This window comes from Tamandua tetradactyla, chromosome 24, assembly GCF_023851605.1.
Source record: "Tamandua tetradactyla isolate mTamTet1 chromosome 24, mTamTet1.pri, whole genome shotgun sequence".
NCBI lineage: Eukaryota > Metazoa > Chordata > Mammalia > Pilosa > Myrmecophagidae > Tamandua > Tamandua tetradactyla.
Window position 1 is genome coordinate 2,568,351 of NC_135350.1, and position 17,008 is coordinate 2,585,358.

Here is a 17,008-nt window from a genome sequence, read left to right on the forward strand (position 1 = left end):
TAAATAATTAAAAACCAGTCGTTGTGACAAGAGTCAAAGTTAATGGAAGGACTGCTTCGCTGCTGCAGTGTTGTTTTGCTATTAATGAGGAATGAAAATGTTTGCTTGGAGCATCAGGATTTAAAGCTATGACACTGATGAGAGTATATTTTTGAGAATTTTTGGTAAAGGCTGAATTCTTATAGATAGGATTCCTTACCCAGCTTTATTGAGTTGGCTTTCTTAGTGTATATATATAAAAATACATATATATATATATGTATATATGTATTTTCTGGAAGTAAACTTTTGAAAGCTGCATAAATGCCCCCTTTTCAGTCTATAAGCAAACCATTTACAAGTCCAGTGAATATCCATAATGCACAAAGCACTCTATTAGTTCTGCCAAGCAGTTTTGCCCCATCTGGTAATGGAGTTTTAGATTAGAAAAGCCTATCGGCTATTCTAAATGGACAAACTACCGAAAACTCTGACCCGTACATTATCCAGAATCCACAGATTTTATCACATATTACCTAGCATCTCTAAGCCAAGATTATCTTATCTAATGGTAACCTTTGTGAGGAATCAGAGTCATATATTGTGCGGAAAACTGAAGAAAGCAGCAATCCAAATAGGAAAGTGTTTCATAATGGCTCAAGCTCAGGCCTGTGGGTTTGTGGAAATGACCTTTCCCTTAAAATTGGCCTATAAATATTTAGGCTTAGTAGTGGGCTGTGGATGTTCACTACATCTAGTTGAATAACACATTTGCTGCAATTGAGAGTTAAATTACTGTACCACAAACTCTACTAGATTCTGTCAAGACCTGCATTTTGCCACTGTGGAGTAATTTACTTGCAATATTTAGGGTGCATTGTTAGCTTGCAGCATTGAAACCTTCTTTTTCAGTAAATTCTCAATTTTTCAGGGGCTAAGTGGTTGCCAAGTTCCACTTTTCTTCTTTCTCTTTGAGTCAATTATGGCTTATTTATCTTTTCTCTAGATATCTGGTGGGAAAAGGTAAAAGGTACAAAAATCAAATAGTAGGAGTTTGGCATGAATGATAAGCGTTGAAGAGTAGGTTTTAAGGATTGTAACTTTCCAAGGTGTCTCTGTTCTCTATTATGCAGGTTATTATCAGCATACTGATCCAAAGTTCCATCTGCTGCAAGTGCTCTTTCCCCGTTCTGACCCAGACATGAAGCCTCCCTGATCATCTCTTCTCCCTCTTGGTGAACCTGTAAGAACTGCTTTTGTTAACAAAAAGACCTAGTGCCAAGAAATCTTATTCTCTCAAATCATAAGTTGTCAGGAACTTTGCTTTTTGAAATCATTATCTATGAGAATGGAGCATCCCATTCCTGCTTGGAGGAGCTACGCCATGTGGGTCACTTTTACACAGAGACCAGCTTTGATTTCCAACCCAGGTGCAGAATTTCAGATAAGAGGTTTTTGGACGCAACATTCCATATTTATCTTAACTTTACAGTTTCCAAGGAAACAGGACCTTAGTGTGCTTTTCAGCCCGGAACCTGCTGATAACCCCTTTACACAGAGCCCTATTTTGCTTTTGGTTTATCAAAGCAATGCATTTAAATTTTAAATTTTGCTCCTCACAAATGCTGTAACAATCCTGTCCCTTCCTTTCTTTAGGGAATCCCAGCGGTTCCTCTGGTGTTTGAGCTCCTTTGCTGCAGCCTGTCAGTAAATCTAACCTGTTGTCCCTGGTGGTCTTTATCAGATGGATTTCATTACTCGCAACTCTCTCAACACATTTCCTGTAGCTCTTCTGTCACTTATTACTTTCTAATTTGTAAGCTGGTTATTTATGCATATTTCCCCAATTAGATGGAAAGCAATCTTGAGTGTAGTAGCATCACATCTAATTTATCTTCAAATCACACTTAGAACAATATTTGTGCACAGTAGGCATTAAAATTACCTGATGTATAGATGAAAGCATGAACATTAAGAAAACATTTTTTTTTAATTATAAAATTGAAGAATGATAACTAAGGATCCTAGAAACTAGAGACTCCGACACCTTTAATTTTGTTGGTTTCATGTTTGACTTGGGCTGCTTTTGATTGAACTTTTCCATTTGGTAATTAAGATATCACTGAGACAGACTTTTTTTCTTTAATGATTTAAAATGATGTATTAAAGTAAAAATGTATTTGAATATATATAGGTACTATTATTATTAGAATCTGTTAAATTATTCCAAAGTTATCATTTCTATGCTATTTTTAAACTGACATCAGAAACATAATGAGTGTTTAAGAAAGGGAGGTAGAACAGGGTTTAGACTGCCTGGGTTTTCAGGGATGAGTTTTTATATTTAGCCTTACTACTAAGTTGTTTCTTCAGTACAAGCAGTTTTTAAGCTCTTTTAGAGTAAGAGTTGGCAAACTAAGCCCACAGGCCAAATTCAGCATGTCACCCACTTTTGTAAATAAAGTTTTATTGGAACACAGCCATATCCATTTATGTATTATATATGGCCAGTTTCACAACAGAACAGCAGAGGTGAATAGTTGCAAAAGAAACTGTGTGGTCTGTGAAGCATGAAATAACTGCTTCTGGTCCATTGCAGAAAAAGCTTGCTGACACCTGTCAGCAAATCCATCACATTCCTCATCTATAATATGAAGATGATCATAGCAGCATTATACATGTGTTTGATGAAAAATAATGGTTTTAAATTATTATGACACTTTAAAAATAAATGTGTAGAAGCAGAGATACATGTACAACTGTGCAATATGTTGTTATATTTTAATTACTTCACTGCATGAAGAAAAATACAATTAGTTTCTTCATGGAAACAAGGAAAAAGTTTATCCCTTTTTCTGTGGCTTGCAAATAACTAGCATAGCTTTACTTTTGTTAAAATCCTGAAGTCATGACTATTGCTTAAAACTACTCCCCATTTCTCATTCTTCTTTTTTTTTTGTATGCTGTATGGCAGGGTCACATTTCACTGTTCTTCCGTGTGAGTATCCCGTTATTGCAGCACCGTTTGTTGAAGTTTTGTTTGTTCTTGCTTGCTTGTTTTTTGGGAAGTGTATGAACCAGGAATTGAACCCGGGTCTTCTGCATGGCAGGTGAGAATTTTACCACTGAACCACCCTTCCACTCCTCCCCCCATACTATCCTTTCATAAAAGGCCTTCTTTTACCTGCTGGATCCTGTCTGCATTTCCCTTACCTGGTACCAGGAGTATGCCCGGTCTGACGGGTCGATGAGGATGGTGATGATCTTGGCCTTGGGGACCAGGGATGCGGCTCTCTTAGGAGCTTCCTCTGAGTGGAAGTAGTTGGCACTCTTCTCAAACAGAAAGTCAGTGGTGACATTAGATGGGACTGGAAAGAAATCCATATACCTAGAAAAGAAACATTTTTCTCAAAATAAGACTTTGGTTTATATGCATTTCCTGGTGACTGAAGATATTAAAGGTGTCCCACAAATCCATTTGTTTCCTAAATTTGTCCCAGATAGCTACCAAAGGAAAAATACCTAGAACACTAATTATTTATTTTGAAAATGTTTTCTTAAATACAATTTTTGTTTTGTTTCTATTTTGGTTAATAAGAGGACAAAAGGGACGGGAGATAAAAAGGTAGATACTGGGTTGATCAACCTGCAATAATCAATCTAACTATATAAAATGTCTGCACATGCAGTATAGAGAAAAATGTAAGTACTCAACCAAAAATAAAATTAGTTCAAAGACATTTTGAAAGGATTTAGGCAAAACATTTACTTCAGCACTAGCAAAATAGTTTCCATTCCCATTAATGTGCGAAACTTATGTTACATTCAACTAAAAGTGTCAAAGTGCAGAAAAGAACTGGGGTAAACCTTGCCTATTTGCTTAATGGATTTTCCATTTAGAGCCATTCATGTCCTTTAGAATAATTATAAGAAAAGTTGTAAAAACGTGTACAGATTTCTAAATATAAAATCCTGTCAATTTTCCCAAGGTCAGGTCTTGTGCCCTAAAGTGCCATGAAAATTTAAGTCATCAGCTCAGTGACCATAGGGCTATTTTTGGCTCGAGAGCTGAAATGCAGAAACATAACTTATTTTGTTTAATGTTCTACTCCACAACAGTTGCCAAATATCACTAATTCAGCACTAAGGGATACCTTTTAGAGAAAAAACGGTCTTCTCTAGAGGGACTGAAGACATTTAACTTCTAAGGATTCCTATAATTTATAATAATGGCATCATCGTCACCCCTTTCCATTCATAAGCCTCATGACTTGGGGCAACCATGACAGAGTAGTTCAGTATTTACTGAACAAAAGAACCATTAACATCATGCGAAGGCTTGTTCTGACAGTATACTGTTTTTCTTTTAGTCATCTCACATGATAAAGCTTCTGGTAGGATTTCTGTTATTAACATTTTGCTATGTTTGGTTGGTGCAACAATGTGGTATCTTGAGATTCAGAACAGTAAAGAAATCCTTTTATGTTTTCTGATAATTGTCTTGTCAGTGATATGCCATTTTTGGTATCCTTTAAGGGAGAAAGAAATATGCACAAACTTCCCGGAAGTTTCATCTGATAACTGGCTTGCCATACACTCTATAGACAGAGTGATAAATTTTAGAATGTAGAAACCCATCCTGTCTCCAGGGGTACTGAAATCCGATAGCTTTTAGCTTGTAAAAAATTGCCTCACTTGCCCAGGAGTCCTTGACACCTGGGACAGTTTAGGGCTAGAAAAGCTCCTTGAGCAGTTCTGGGTCTTAGATTTATGGTCTATTGATTTAGCCTGACTCCAGAGGCTCATGGAGAAAGCAGGTTCCAGATCTCGTTTGCCTCTATTCCCACATTTTCCCACTACAGTGGCTAGTACTATAGACATCTAGTGACTGATGAGTACACAAGTAAATAATAAAAGGAATTTAGGTTCTGCTTCCCAAGGTGGGCTTCATTTTAATACTCATTCCTACAGAAACAAGAAGTTTATGGGAAAAAAATGTGCGCCAATTTAAGAAAAGATACATAAGATTTCTCCTGGGTGTGGATAAACACCTTTCTTAGCATGAATTTTGTTTATGTCTAGGAAACCTGCATGCCAGCCATCTTTGAGCTTTTAAAAAAATTTAGAAATAAACTGCATGAGGAAGATGGCAGCCTAAGAGGCTATTTTTCTGGATGGATTTATTATAAAGTGTTATAGGTACTTGTAGTTGTATTTGACTTTTGACAAAATCCTGTTAGTTACTCTCTAAACATTTGATTAGGTTTGATTTTAGAAATGTTAATAATGCCATTTTTCAATTAAGATCTTCTAGGAACAAAAATAACATGTCACCAAATCTGATTCAGGTTATCCAAAGAATTGGAGAGCAAAGTAGCGTGGGTTGAACACTTTAAAAGTGAATGCCTGCCTCACTTAAGCTTTGCTGTTTCCATGAAACAATACCTTAGCAACCTTTTTACCTGAAAGATGTGATTTTTACAATACTCCTCATTTATATGTTGCTTGAGTTGCATCTGAGTATTTTTATGTAATTTCAGTTTGAACCAGGTTAAGATGTTTAGAGGTTCCCAATGCTGAAAGGATTTTATGGTTCTCTGTGCAGCACTCCAACCTTCTATTACATTCCAATATAATTAAAAATAATAATAAGCCATAAAACTGACATGTGTGCTCAAATCAAACATCCTTTTTAGATTTTCTGATTGCAAATCTTGGTTATTTTATCAAAGATGAACTTTCCCTATTTTCATTTGAACTATTTTACTTGTGTCCTAATTCAGTGCTTAGACTGTTACGCTGCCCAGGTTTAACTCAGGTCTCCAAGAGAAGCAAACCAATGTAATGGGATTAACCAACTGCCTGCGTTAATTCCTTAAGTGACCCTGACACTCTGAGATGCACAATCTTCAGTCTTGTGTCACTGTGGCGCTAAGGGGACTGTGAAAGTGCTAATGCTTCACAGATGGGCAAAGCCAGGCAGAGGCCTGAGAGCACAGCTATAGTTGTGCTAATAGAACAACACTGGCAGTTGCTATCATTTGTTATTTGATTAATTGCCTTTTATAAACATATAATTTGTCAATTAAAAGGTTTTTTTTGTGAGCTATAATTAAAATCTCTCAATGTCCTTTAACTTGATATTTATTTATGTCATCTTGTAAACCAATTAAGGGATTTTTTGTTCCTACTCAGTGTCTATATGCATTACTGGCTTATGTATTCAGCTTTAACATTTTTTAAAATTATTTCCATAGATACTCTTAAGTTTCAGGGGATCTGACTATTGCATTCCTCTACACCTCCAAAGCAGGGTTCCTTTTAGTCCTGATGTTAACATCATTTTATTCTACTATATAGCAGTTATACATTTGAATCCGTATTCAAATAGTTGTGAAGTGGTTGATGATTCATAGATTCTCATAGCTGTCATTTACCATCATACAACATATAACATTAGAATATATTTTAAATCCTAGGATATGCTCAAACTATATTCAATCCTTTTCTTTATCTTTTGGGAATACTCAAAACAAATTTTGTAAACTTATGCAATTTAATAACAGATATATAATTCTTTATGCTTTAATACATGCAAAATATTTATATTCATGCTTTTCAGTTATTATAACAATTTCACTCATATCACTGTCTGGCCCACATTATACCTTAACAGCAAGATCACTAGATATATTTTATATTTAAACTGTTACTTTGTACCCTCTATTTCTACAATACTACTATATTTTATGTATATTTGACATTTTTACCTTATATATTAAGACAGTTATTTTCTTCAAATGGTGGGCATATTTCTAATTTTAACTCAAAGGCCCCAAATCAAATTTCTTATATTATCAATAGTTTTTTTTCTTAGCATTCATTATGCCTCATAAATCATACAAATATTCCCAGTTTTGTTTTTTTTTTTAACCTTTATGGCAAAACGAAATAGAAAATTATATATGTGGCCTGTGGAGGCCTGTGGAAGCATTTATGCAAAGTATACAAAAAGATAAAAGTATGAAAGCATTTCCTTAAAAGTAGAGAAGAATGAAGTGCCTGGGTAATACAATATTTCTCTGATTTCGTATCTGTAATTACCATAGATAATTAACCCAACTGAAATTATATGTGGGCCTCCTGAGGCGACAAGTTCTTCCTTAAACTGGGAAGAGAACGTTATGACTAATTGCTGCTCTCCTTCAGGTCATTCAATCCATCTGTCATGTCAAGGAGATAATTTTTCTTTGTGGCTACAAATGTATGTTTATAAATAATAGTGCTGAATTTAAATTTATACTGTGCACATATATATACTTTTAGATTTATACTAATAACCCATCTTACCAATCAATCCCCCTGTGGTAGTTATTTCTATTAAAGAACTGTACCTCCTCAAAGGTTTTTGGGCTGGGGGAGTTACTAAGGATGGAAGGATGCATAACCAGGAACAAATACAAAGCAGTGGTACCTGAAAAGACAACAGAGGTTTAGAGATTAATGAAATGAAAACACAGTACCCTAGTATTAGTATTTCAAGGTCATTATAAGATAAATATTACAATGATCCAAAACATACGTAAGTACTCTTTGAATTAAATTGATTAGATATCTAGCATTTTAAAGGTAGCATAATCTAAAAAATGGAGGTGGTGTGATGTGAAGGCAACAGGCCTATTGCAGGGACAGAGACACTGGGTTTTGATTCCAGGATGATCACTGATTTGCTCTGTGACTGGCTCTTAGCTTCTCTTTGTCTCAGTTTTCTTAAAGGACTATCATCTGCCTTGCTTATTTCATAAGGTTTCCCTGAGAATAAGACATAATGTAACCGCAAATATTTCCATATTAATAAGGCAGATGGCAACATGACATTGTTATTAACCAGAACAGTAATTTCTGCAAGCAAGAAAAATGTATTATAAAGCCATGCTGATCACCATTGCTAACTGTTGACCTGATATAATACAACTAACAAGTCCTGCTCCATCATATTAGATAGAAGTGTAAATCATATTAGAGTAGAATGGAATAATATGCCATTATTCCATATAAGATATTACATTACCAAAACTGAACACTGATTTCTCCATAAGGTTCCCTCTGAGGTTGATGAAAGCCTACTAAACTCGAGGCACAATTTAACCTTTGAACGATACAAACTTGCTTCCATGTAAATGCACCTGCATACTTACGAAAGCAGTGTCAAAATTGTTTATATTGATAAATTTGCAAAAAAAAAAAAGTTTCCTTTTCTTAGAGACATACATTACATAACCTACAAAATGCATTTTTCAGAAAGAGAATGGCACATCACAGGTGCTTGTATAGATTTTTGACTACTGGAGAGCAAGAGTGTGGTTTTCTTAAAGTCAGCAATGTCAAATGCTATAAAATTAGTGCTTTACAGTCTGAATTATGAGCTAATGAAGGGAGCTTAGTCAGACTGCTATATTCTGAATTCACTTTGCCAAAGACTTAAATGCGTGCTTGTAACTGTGACTGTGTTCATGAGATTGTAATATAAAAAAAAATTATGGTCTTTGTATTTAAGAAAGAAATATACCCTCTAGTTTCCACTTCTCTACTCTAATATGATTTACACTTCTATCTAATATGATGGAGCAGGACCTGTTAGTTGTATTATTTCGGGTCAACAGTTAGCAATGGTGATCAGCATGGCTTTATAATATTGCATTTTCTTGCTTGCAGAAATTACTGTTCTGATTAATAACAATGTCATGTTGCCATCTGCACAAAACTTTCAGTTTTCTTATCTTTCGGATAAGCTTTCTCTAGTACCTGCAGGACAGAAGATATGAGTCACGTGTGAAGAGGAACACTACTCTGCAAATGCATGGATAAGGTAGTCAGCGTTACTAGGTTATATCTGCGCGAAACAATGAACACTTAATCAACAATCATAGGTAACTCTATGGAATGAAACACAGTAATCTGCAATATATAAAGTAAAAACATTGTACACAAACTTGCCTTAAATTGGTGTTTCTCAAACCTGAGCACACATGTCAGATTAACCTGGAGGGCATGGTAAACCATGGAGAGTACAGCCTCGCTGCAGCGTTTCTGATTCAGCAGGTCTGGGACGCACCCAAGCATTTGCATTTTTTGCTTTTCGCATGGGCAGGCACAGGGAATTGAACTCAGTTCTCTGGCCTGGCAGGCAAGCACTCAGCCCAAGAATTTGCATTGTGATGCAAATGCTGCTGGTCTAGGGACCACATTTTGAGAACTAAATTTTGCAAAACAAAATTTGAAACTTATTGGGGGGGAAATCCTCCATTACTTGAAATCCACAGTAAAAGCAGAAGTAGCATGGCCTTGGAGTCAGGCAAATTCCTTAGGCCATGAGTTTTATTTCTAGTTTATACCAGCAATGTGAACTTGAACAAAAACTATTTAACCTGAGTCTTAGTTTTATTATCTATATAATGGGGAAGAAAATACTTAGCTATCAGGGTTTTATGAAGATCCATGTGAGATTACCTATGTGAAAGCACCTAACTAGATCCCACCCTTCATAACCTGAACATTAGTGAGGATTTTTAAAAAATAATAGTTTTGCTGAGATATAATTTGGTAAAGCACTTTTTTAAAAACCGAAAAGGAAAAATCTTTATAGAGAAAGGAAGTATTTTCATTATAATGTGAAAAAAAATAGAGATTAATTTATTTCTTAGATCAACTGAAAGCATCTTTTCTGAATTTCACTTTTAAGAATTGTATTAAATTATGTTGTTTGCTAGCCTGTCATAACCAGCATTAATTAGATATATAGAAAAATAGATATGCTCTAATGCTTCTGCAAGTTCAGTAAAAGGTGCAATATAATTTTTCAGTGGTTAAAAAATTGGCTTTGAATTGTTACCAAACAAGTTATTTAATTCTCCTGTGTAAATTAGCAAAGGCCTGGAGGCCACTTGTCCATACATGTCTAAAGCAAAGGCCAGCTCATCTATACATGACTAAAGTAAAAGCTAATTTATCTATACATATTGAAATCACCCAACTATGCCTAAGACAACTTAGTGGAGACTCTCTGAGCTTGCACAACCCCCTCAGATGTTCTGTCATTTCCTAAACCTGGGTCGTGATAGTCGTTGAAACTGGGACTTTTGATGGGAGTAAGTAAGTTTTGTTAGTTAGCATTCCATCCTTGCAAAGACTTGTTTTTCTTATTGCTTTTGCTTAACCAATCATTCTTTCCTCTGTGTAGTCCCACTGTATCTACTATGCAAGCTGTCTCTTTCTCAGGGAGAAATGGAACACGTTCGTCTTGGCTTAGTGTGTCCCCAGTTTGCAAATTGTAAGTTTTGATAAGTCAACAGTCTCTCTTTTCTAAATTCTTCATACTTGCCTTTTATCTGAGAATATGCCAGGTACCGGACCTGAAGTTTGCTCCTAAACTCCATAAGGGCAGACTGACTAGGTGGAACGTACCCACCAGAGACCTTTGTACCCCGCTGCTCGATTCTCTGGCTGTTGGGAGTTCACCAGTAAGCTCCTCTCAGATCCTGGGATCCACAAATTGTGTTGAGCTCTCTGAGACCTTTATTTATGTCCTTTGAACTAGGTCCTATTGCTAAGCGTCAGAACTTAGGGTGCTTGACATCGTGGGCTCTACTTGCTTTGAGGAGACAAGTGCATATATAACATACAAGCACCTCGGCACAGACACTGCCAAGGCCAGCTCGTAGCCATAGGAACCTTTTCCATAGACTAGGTCCTGCACTTTACAGGTGCCTAGAAAAGAAGGGGTCGAGGGTCCCCGAGAAACGAGGCAATGCAGGCTTTAAATGATATGCTCAATCAGTCAAAAGAGTATCTGACTCCAAAATTACTTCTTTGAAGGACTCTTTACAGAGAGCTCAAGAACAACTAAATCTAGTCTTGATAACCCCTGACTATAAAAAGACTAGACTAGACAATGCTGCTCTTTCTGCTTCTTCTAATCTGACTGCTCCCCTTTGTGATTCTTCTTTGTGTCACTGCTAAAATTTGGCAAATGCCCTATAAGATCAGACTTTCTGACACCTCCAGAATGCAAGTGTGGTAACTTTTAACCCCTGGTCAAGAGCAGAGCTCAGGACTACTGTTAAAGAATTTCTCAATCTTAAAAACAGATCCAACAAATTTTGAGTAATTTAGAATTCAAATTGGGGCTTATTATCCAAGATTTCCTGACCTTTTATGATTTAAATGTATGGCTGTGAGTCTGGTGAGGTAAAAAAGTGGACTGAGGTGGCTAAATGGGAAAAGGATATAAGGAACCCTACAAATGTTACGGGTAGGTATGCTGCCCCCAAGCCCTGCCAAATTGCTAAGGATTTATTAAATGCCATACCAAAGGCCTTTCCTCAAAAGACTGATTGGTCAGTAATCCAATCTTGTAAACAAAAAAAGGATGACGCTGTCTGGGATTATACGGAGTGACTGTCTCAGACCTTTGGTGTTCATTCAGGTCTTTCGTCATTAACCGATGGGTTTGAAGGGACATCGTCCTCATTATTCACCCATGGACTGGGACTTAAACCTGGGTGGGAAGCTGCTCCTTTAGAGGAACTTGTTAACTTAGCTGAACATTGTGAAAGAAATCTGGATCAGGGTAAAAATAAAAGACAAAATAAAATAATGGCTTTATAATTACAGCAATTCCAAAAGCATGGAATGAAAAATGGTAAAAGCATCCCCAACTGCCACTTTAATGACAATCAATACAAAAATAAAGGCCCCCCAACCCACCCACCCAAGGGAAGAAATATAAGGGCCAATAGCTGTTTATATTGCAAGCAACAGGGACATTGAAAATGAGATTATTCATTTTTGAAGAAAAAAAATGGTGAGTACTAACTGCATAAAAGGTCCAATTTAAAATGGGTTTCATATATGCTTTCTTAAAAAAAAGGGGGGGGGTGGCGTTTGTGGTGGTTTGAAGCTTTATGTACCCCAGCAAAACATGTTCTTAACTCTAATCTATTCCTGTGGGTGTAAACCCATTGTTAAATAGGCCCTTTTGATGAAACGACTTCAAGTTAAGTTGTGATGCAGCTCATTCAGGATAGGTCTTGTGCTGGTTTGAAAGGAAATATGCCCCCTAAGAAAAGCCATGTTTTAATATAAGTTCTGTTTCATAAGGGTAGAATAATTCCTATTCAATACTGTATGTTTGAAACTGTAATCAGATCATCTCCCTGGATGATGTGATTTAGTCAAGAGTGGTTATTAAACTGGATTAGGGGACGACCTGTCTCTACCTGTTTGGGTCTTGATTGGTTTATTGGAGTCCTATAAAAGATGAAACATTTTGGAGAAAGAGATTCAGAGAGAGCAGCACCACGAAGCAGAGTCCACCAGCTCGCGACCTTTGGAGATGAAGAAGGAAAATGCCTCCCGGGGAGCTTCATGAAACAGGAAGCCAGGAGAAGAAACTAGCAGATGACTCCGTGTTCACCATGTGTCCTTCCAGATGAGAGAGGAACCCTGACCATGTTCACCATATGCCTTTCCAGATGAGAAAGAAACCCTGAACTTCTTGAACCAAGGCATCTTTCCCTGGATGCCTTTGATTGGACATGTCTATAGACTTGTTGTAATTGGGACATTTTCTTGGCCTTAGAACTGTAAACTAGCAACTCATTAAATTCCCCTTGTTAAGAGCCGTTCCATTTCTGGTATATTGCATTCTGGCAGCTAGCAAACTAGAACAGGCCTATTACTGGAGTCCTTTATGAGCGGAACGAATACAACCATGGATACAGAAAGCTGAAATCTATGAAACCCGGAAGTAAAAGGAGAGACCAGCATATGACACCATGTGCCTTGCCATATGGCAGAGGAGCCAAAGATTCCCAGCAGCCAATCTTCAGGAAGAAAGCATCCTCTTGATGATGCCTTGATTTGGACACTTTTTTTGGACTCTAACTGCAAATGAATAACTTCTTATTAACCCAACCCATTTAATGGTATTTATTTTCAGCAGCCTAGGAAATTACAACAGTGTTTTATACTGAATATAACTTGGGGAAGTTATAGTTTAGACAAGGCTATACATTTGAGAGGTGCACTTGAAAAAAGAAGTCCCAAGATTCCACCAAGGAGTGGGGTGCAGTCTTTGGTATTCAAAAATCTCTAAAAGGCATAATGGTTCTAAAATAGCCTCTTTAACCAAAACATGAACAACCCTCATAAAAAATAAAGTGAGGCAAAGCCAGAAAACCAACTCTTTTATATAAACTAGTGAGTTTTATATCTTTGTGTTTCTGAGTATTTTGCTGACTCATGGCTGAAAATTTTAAGCTAAAAGTCCTCTATTTTTATATTAATTTAGTATTTTAATACTATTAGTATTGTTAGCTTAAAAGAAAAACAGCTATGATTTCTGAGCTCTCAGTGTTAGGTGCAAAAAAAAGGCATGCCATTATGGATGTTCTTTCTAAATGTATATAGGCTTACTGATCAAATAAGCTAGTATCACATCTACTAGATATTTGAAATGAAAAAAACAAATAGGAACTTACAGGAGATATCTTTAGCTAATTAAAAAATCATTTTCAAAGAATACAAAACATGGGTATATCTCAAAAGCATTATGCTAAATGAAAGAGTCAAATGAAAGCCTGATTCCATTGATACGAAATTTTAGAAAAGTCAAAATAATAGTTGCAGAAAGCAGATCTATGGTGGCTTGTGGCTGAGGATGAAGGTGGTAGAATGACTGCAAAGGAGGTGGAGGGTGACAGAACTGTTCTATGTCTTAATTATGGTGCTGGTTACACAACTGTGCACAATTTCCAAAATCCACCAAACTCTGTAAATTTGGAATCATTAGGTTTTATTGCTTACAAACTATGCCTCAATAAAGCTGGGAAAAAAATCAATTTCTAAGAAAGGAGATAAAAGGTTCCCTTCCAGAAGTCAATGTTATATGCAAATTATAACATAAACATTTGGAAGCCCAATTGAATTTAAGACAACAAGTAATAATCCTGCCCTCTAATCGTGATTTTAAACAATGTCTGCACATTCAGCACAACAGAAGGAAAGCATATCCTGCAGGGCTTTCTGAGCAAACCTGATATTTCAAACATTGTAAACTTGGGAGAGCAGGAGTGATCAGGAATGGCAAGGCTATACCACGTCAGTGCAAGTTCGCTGAAGAGACCTTGATTTAAACATTTTTCCAGTTGTCTCTTAACTCTAAATAGATAAGGACCAGAAAAGTATGTTGCCATGTTTGTTATTGTTTTCAGATTGAAATAAGCAAAGGGGATCAATGAAAAGGAATAGGCTAAATTCTCTGTATTTCATAGGGTTCTTCACAGTTATTTCTAGAGAGATGGGGAGAGGGAACATATTTCCCTAAGGAAGGGATATGGTTGAAATGGCTGTTTTTTGGTGAAGCCAAATTCCAAGGACCCCAAATGAATTATCATGTAGGATATGGAATGAATGTCTGGAATTTTAAAGTTTCCATTGGGCTTCATTTTAATACTGATTCTTACAGAAACAAGAAATTTACAGAAACAAACAAACAAACAAACAAACAAACCCTGCACACTAATTTAAGAAAAGGTACAAAAGATTTCTCCTGGGTATGGAAAAATACCTTTCTTAGCATGAAGTTTGCTTATGTCTAGGAACTCTGTTTGTCAGCCACCTTTGAGCTTTTTAAAATACAGTCATTTCTGTGAGAAATATTTAAGAAATAAACTGCATCAGGAAGATGGCAGCCTAAGATTATTTTTCTGGATGGGATTTATTATAAAGTGTTATAGGTACTTGTACATGTCCCTCTTGATTTTTGTAAGCACTAGATTAGTTTTGTCCGTCATTCTGTAAGCACTAGATTAGTTTTGATTTTGGAAGCATTAATAACATTTTTCTAATGAGATAATTTCAAAAAATAACATTTGTCATAAGATTTACTGTTGACATTTAAATTGTGACATATTTTCATTCTTTTCACTTAAACATTTTGACAAGTGTTTAAATACATATTGAGCTGAACAAAGATTATGTCAGAGAGTAGACTATTATTTGTTCATCAGCATTTACAGGAAGCGTAAGAGCTCATTGTGACAAGAATTTGTCTAGTCATCCGGACTTTTACACTGTTTTGTTAATCATAACATAAATTGTTCTCACCAGTTTTCTGGGGTCCTATTACCAAGAATTTTGGTAAGCGATCACAGGTTTTTTCTTTAGACCAAATGTCTCTGTGGCGTTTGTCATCACAAGGATTCTAAATGGGACAAGAATATAGAGATGTAATTTTTGTGTGTCTATTGTGTGTTAGAGGTGATCAACTTCTGCCCTTCAAAGATATCCCAGAAAATAAGGCTAGATGTCTATTTAAAAATTTATTTTTAAGGAAAGTCTTAATGTGACATCATGGAAGCTTTCACAAAATTCCTTTAATCCTGAAGTTGAAAATGTACTGAGGAGGTAGGGGAGAGCAGGCATTTCCACCACGGGTAAACAGCCTACCACTGTTAATTTTTTCTGCTATTGGTAGTTCTGTTTTAATTTTATGCTTTTATTATTTTTTATAGTAGTGAGTTTTTTCGGGAGAGGCTGTGCTTCCTGCTAACCTAAAACTGAAAGAAGATGCATTCTCAGCATTTAGTAAATAACTGAAATCTAAGGTGTCAGATTTTTATTCTGTGTAACTCTGAGCTCTCCTGCTGTGCTTCAAAGGGGCATGGATCTGGGCATAATGATACTATTTAAAGAGAGAACCAATTCCTTTCAGCAACTTTCAAAGGTCAGAAAAAGATATCTAAAAATGTAACTTCACAGACTGTGATGCTAAATAGTACTGAAGTTGAGCAAAAGGGTGAAATGAGGGTGAATTACTACCTTAGGGATTCTGCTTTTGATCTACAGTACTTATGCTGAAACCTTTGTGCAAGATGTATCTAAAAACACTCTTTAACTGCAAAGTGCATGTTATGCAAAAAGAATGAAGAATTACAGAACCCTTTACTAATATTTCAGGAATGGGCAAAAGGGACTACTTTGTAATTTTATTCAAGCAATACTGTAGACATATGTAGTTAAATAAACCTTATGCTTATTTTTAACAAGCAATAGATATTAACAATAAAGTGAGGATATTCTTTCTGAGACTTGTCCTGGAAAAAAAAAACATTGATTTTAAACCTGTCACCTGAAATAATAATGATTTCAGTTTAAAAATAAGGTGTTAAATTAGCAGGAATATTGCATATTTTTCAGTGGCTAACATTTAGTGATATTTTGTAGTGGTTAAGATGAAAAGGGCTTAGTAAACAATTGGAAAGTAATATGCCGTCATAATTTCACAATCACTGACTTTAACCTACTAACATGTGCAGTTATACCCCTTCTTGGGCTTATCTATTTGTGTTCTAGAGGTAGGGTGCTCACAGTTCAAAGTTGAATGAACAGAATATAGAATTCAGAAATTACTGCAGCTCCTGTCTGTGAAATTTACTCAGTTTTACTTTTGAAGACTGTTATGTTTTTAACATCAGCTCCAGCAGTGACTCTCCAGTATAAGAGCAGTTTCTGTAGCCAAATGACTTGGAACTGATTCTCCACTTTACCACACGAGATGTGTGATTTGTTCAAGTAGCCCAGCCTTTCTGTAACTAAGAAATTAGGATTTAAGGGATGATTATGGTTGCTGAATTATTGTACAGATATTCCTTTTTTGCTTTCTGGTTTACTGGAGTAGACAGAGGGAAATACCTGAAATCTCTGAACTGTAATCCAGCTACCTTGATCTCTGATAGTGATTGTACAGCCTTTATCTTGTGCCCTTGTGATTGTAAAAAACCTGTGACATACCCTCACTTGTACCTATTTTATTTATAACCAAGAAATTAGTATTGAAGGGATGATTATAGTTGCTGAATCGTTATGTAGATGTTCCTTTTTACTGTGTGGTATATTAGACAGGGGGCATTACCTAAAATCTCTGAACTGTTATCCAGCCACCTTGATCTCTAACAATGATTTAATA

General features: G+C 36.0%; 1 protein-coding gene across 2 annotated transcripts in view; it reads right to left on the bottom strand.

Moving 5' to 3' along the window:
- LOC143668006 (bifunctional heparan sulfate N-deacetylase/N-sulfotransferase 3) overlaps nucleotides 1–17,008 on the bottom strand; it is a 205,788-nt gene that overhangs the window by 17,849 nt on the left and 170,931 nt on the right. For both annotated transcript variants that reach the window (XM_077142447.1, XM_077142449.1), the window contains exons 8-10: nucleotides 15,148–15,244; nucleotides 7,330–7,453; nucleotides 3,193–3,367 (exon numbers count right to left, since the gene is read on the bottom strand). In XM_077142447.1, the coding sequence (XP_076998562.1) occupies nucleotides 3,193–3,367; nucleotides 7,330–7,453; nucleotides 15,148–15,244 (396 nt within the window). The remainder of the gene's footprint in view (nucleotides 1–3,192; nucleotides 3,368–7,329; nucleotides 7,454–15,147; nucleotides 15,245–17,008) is intronic.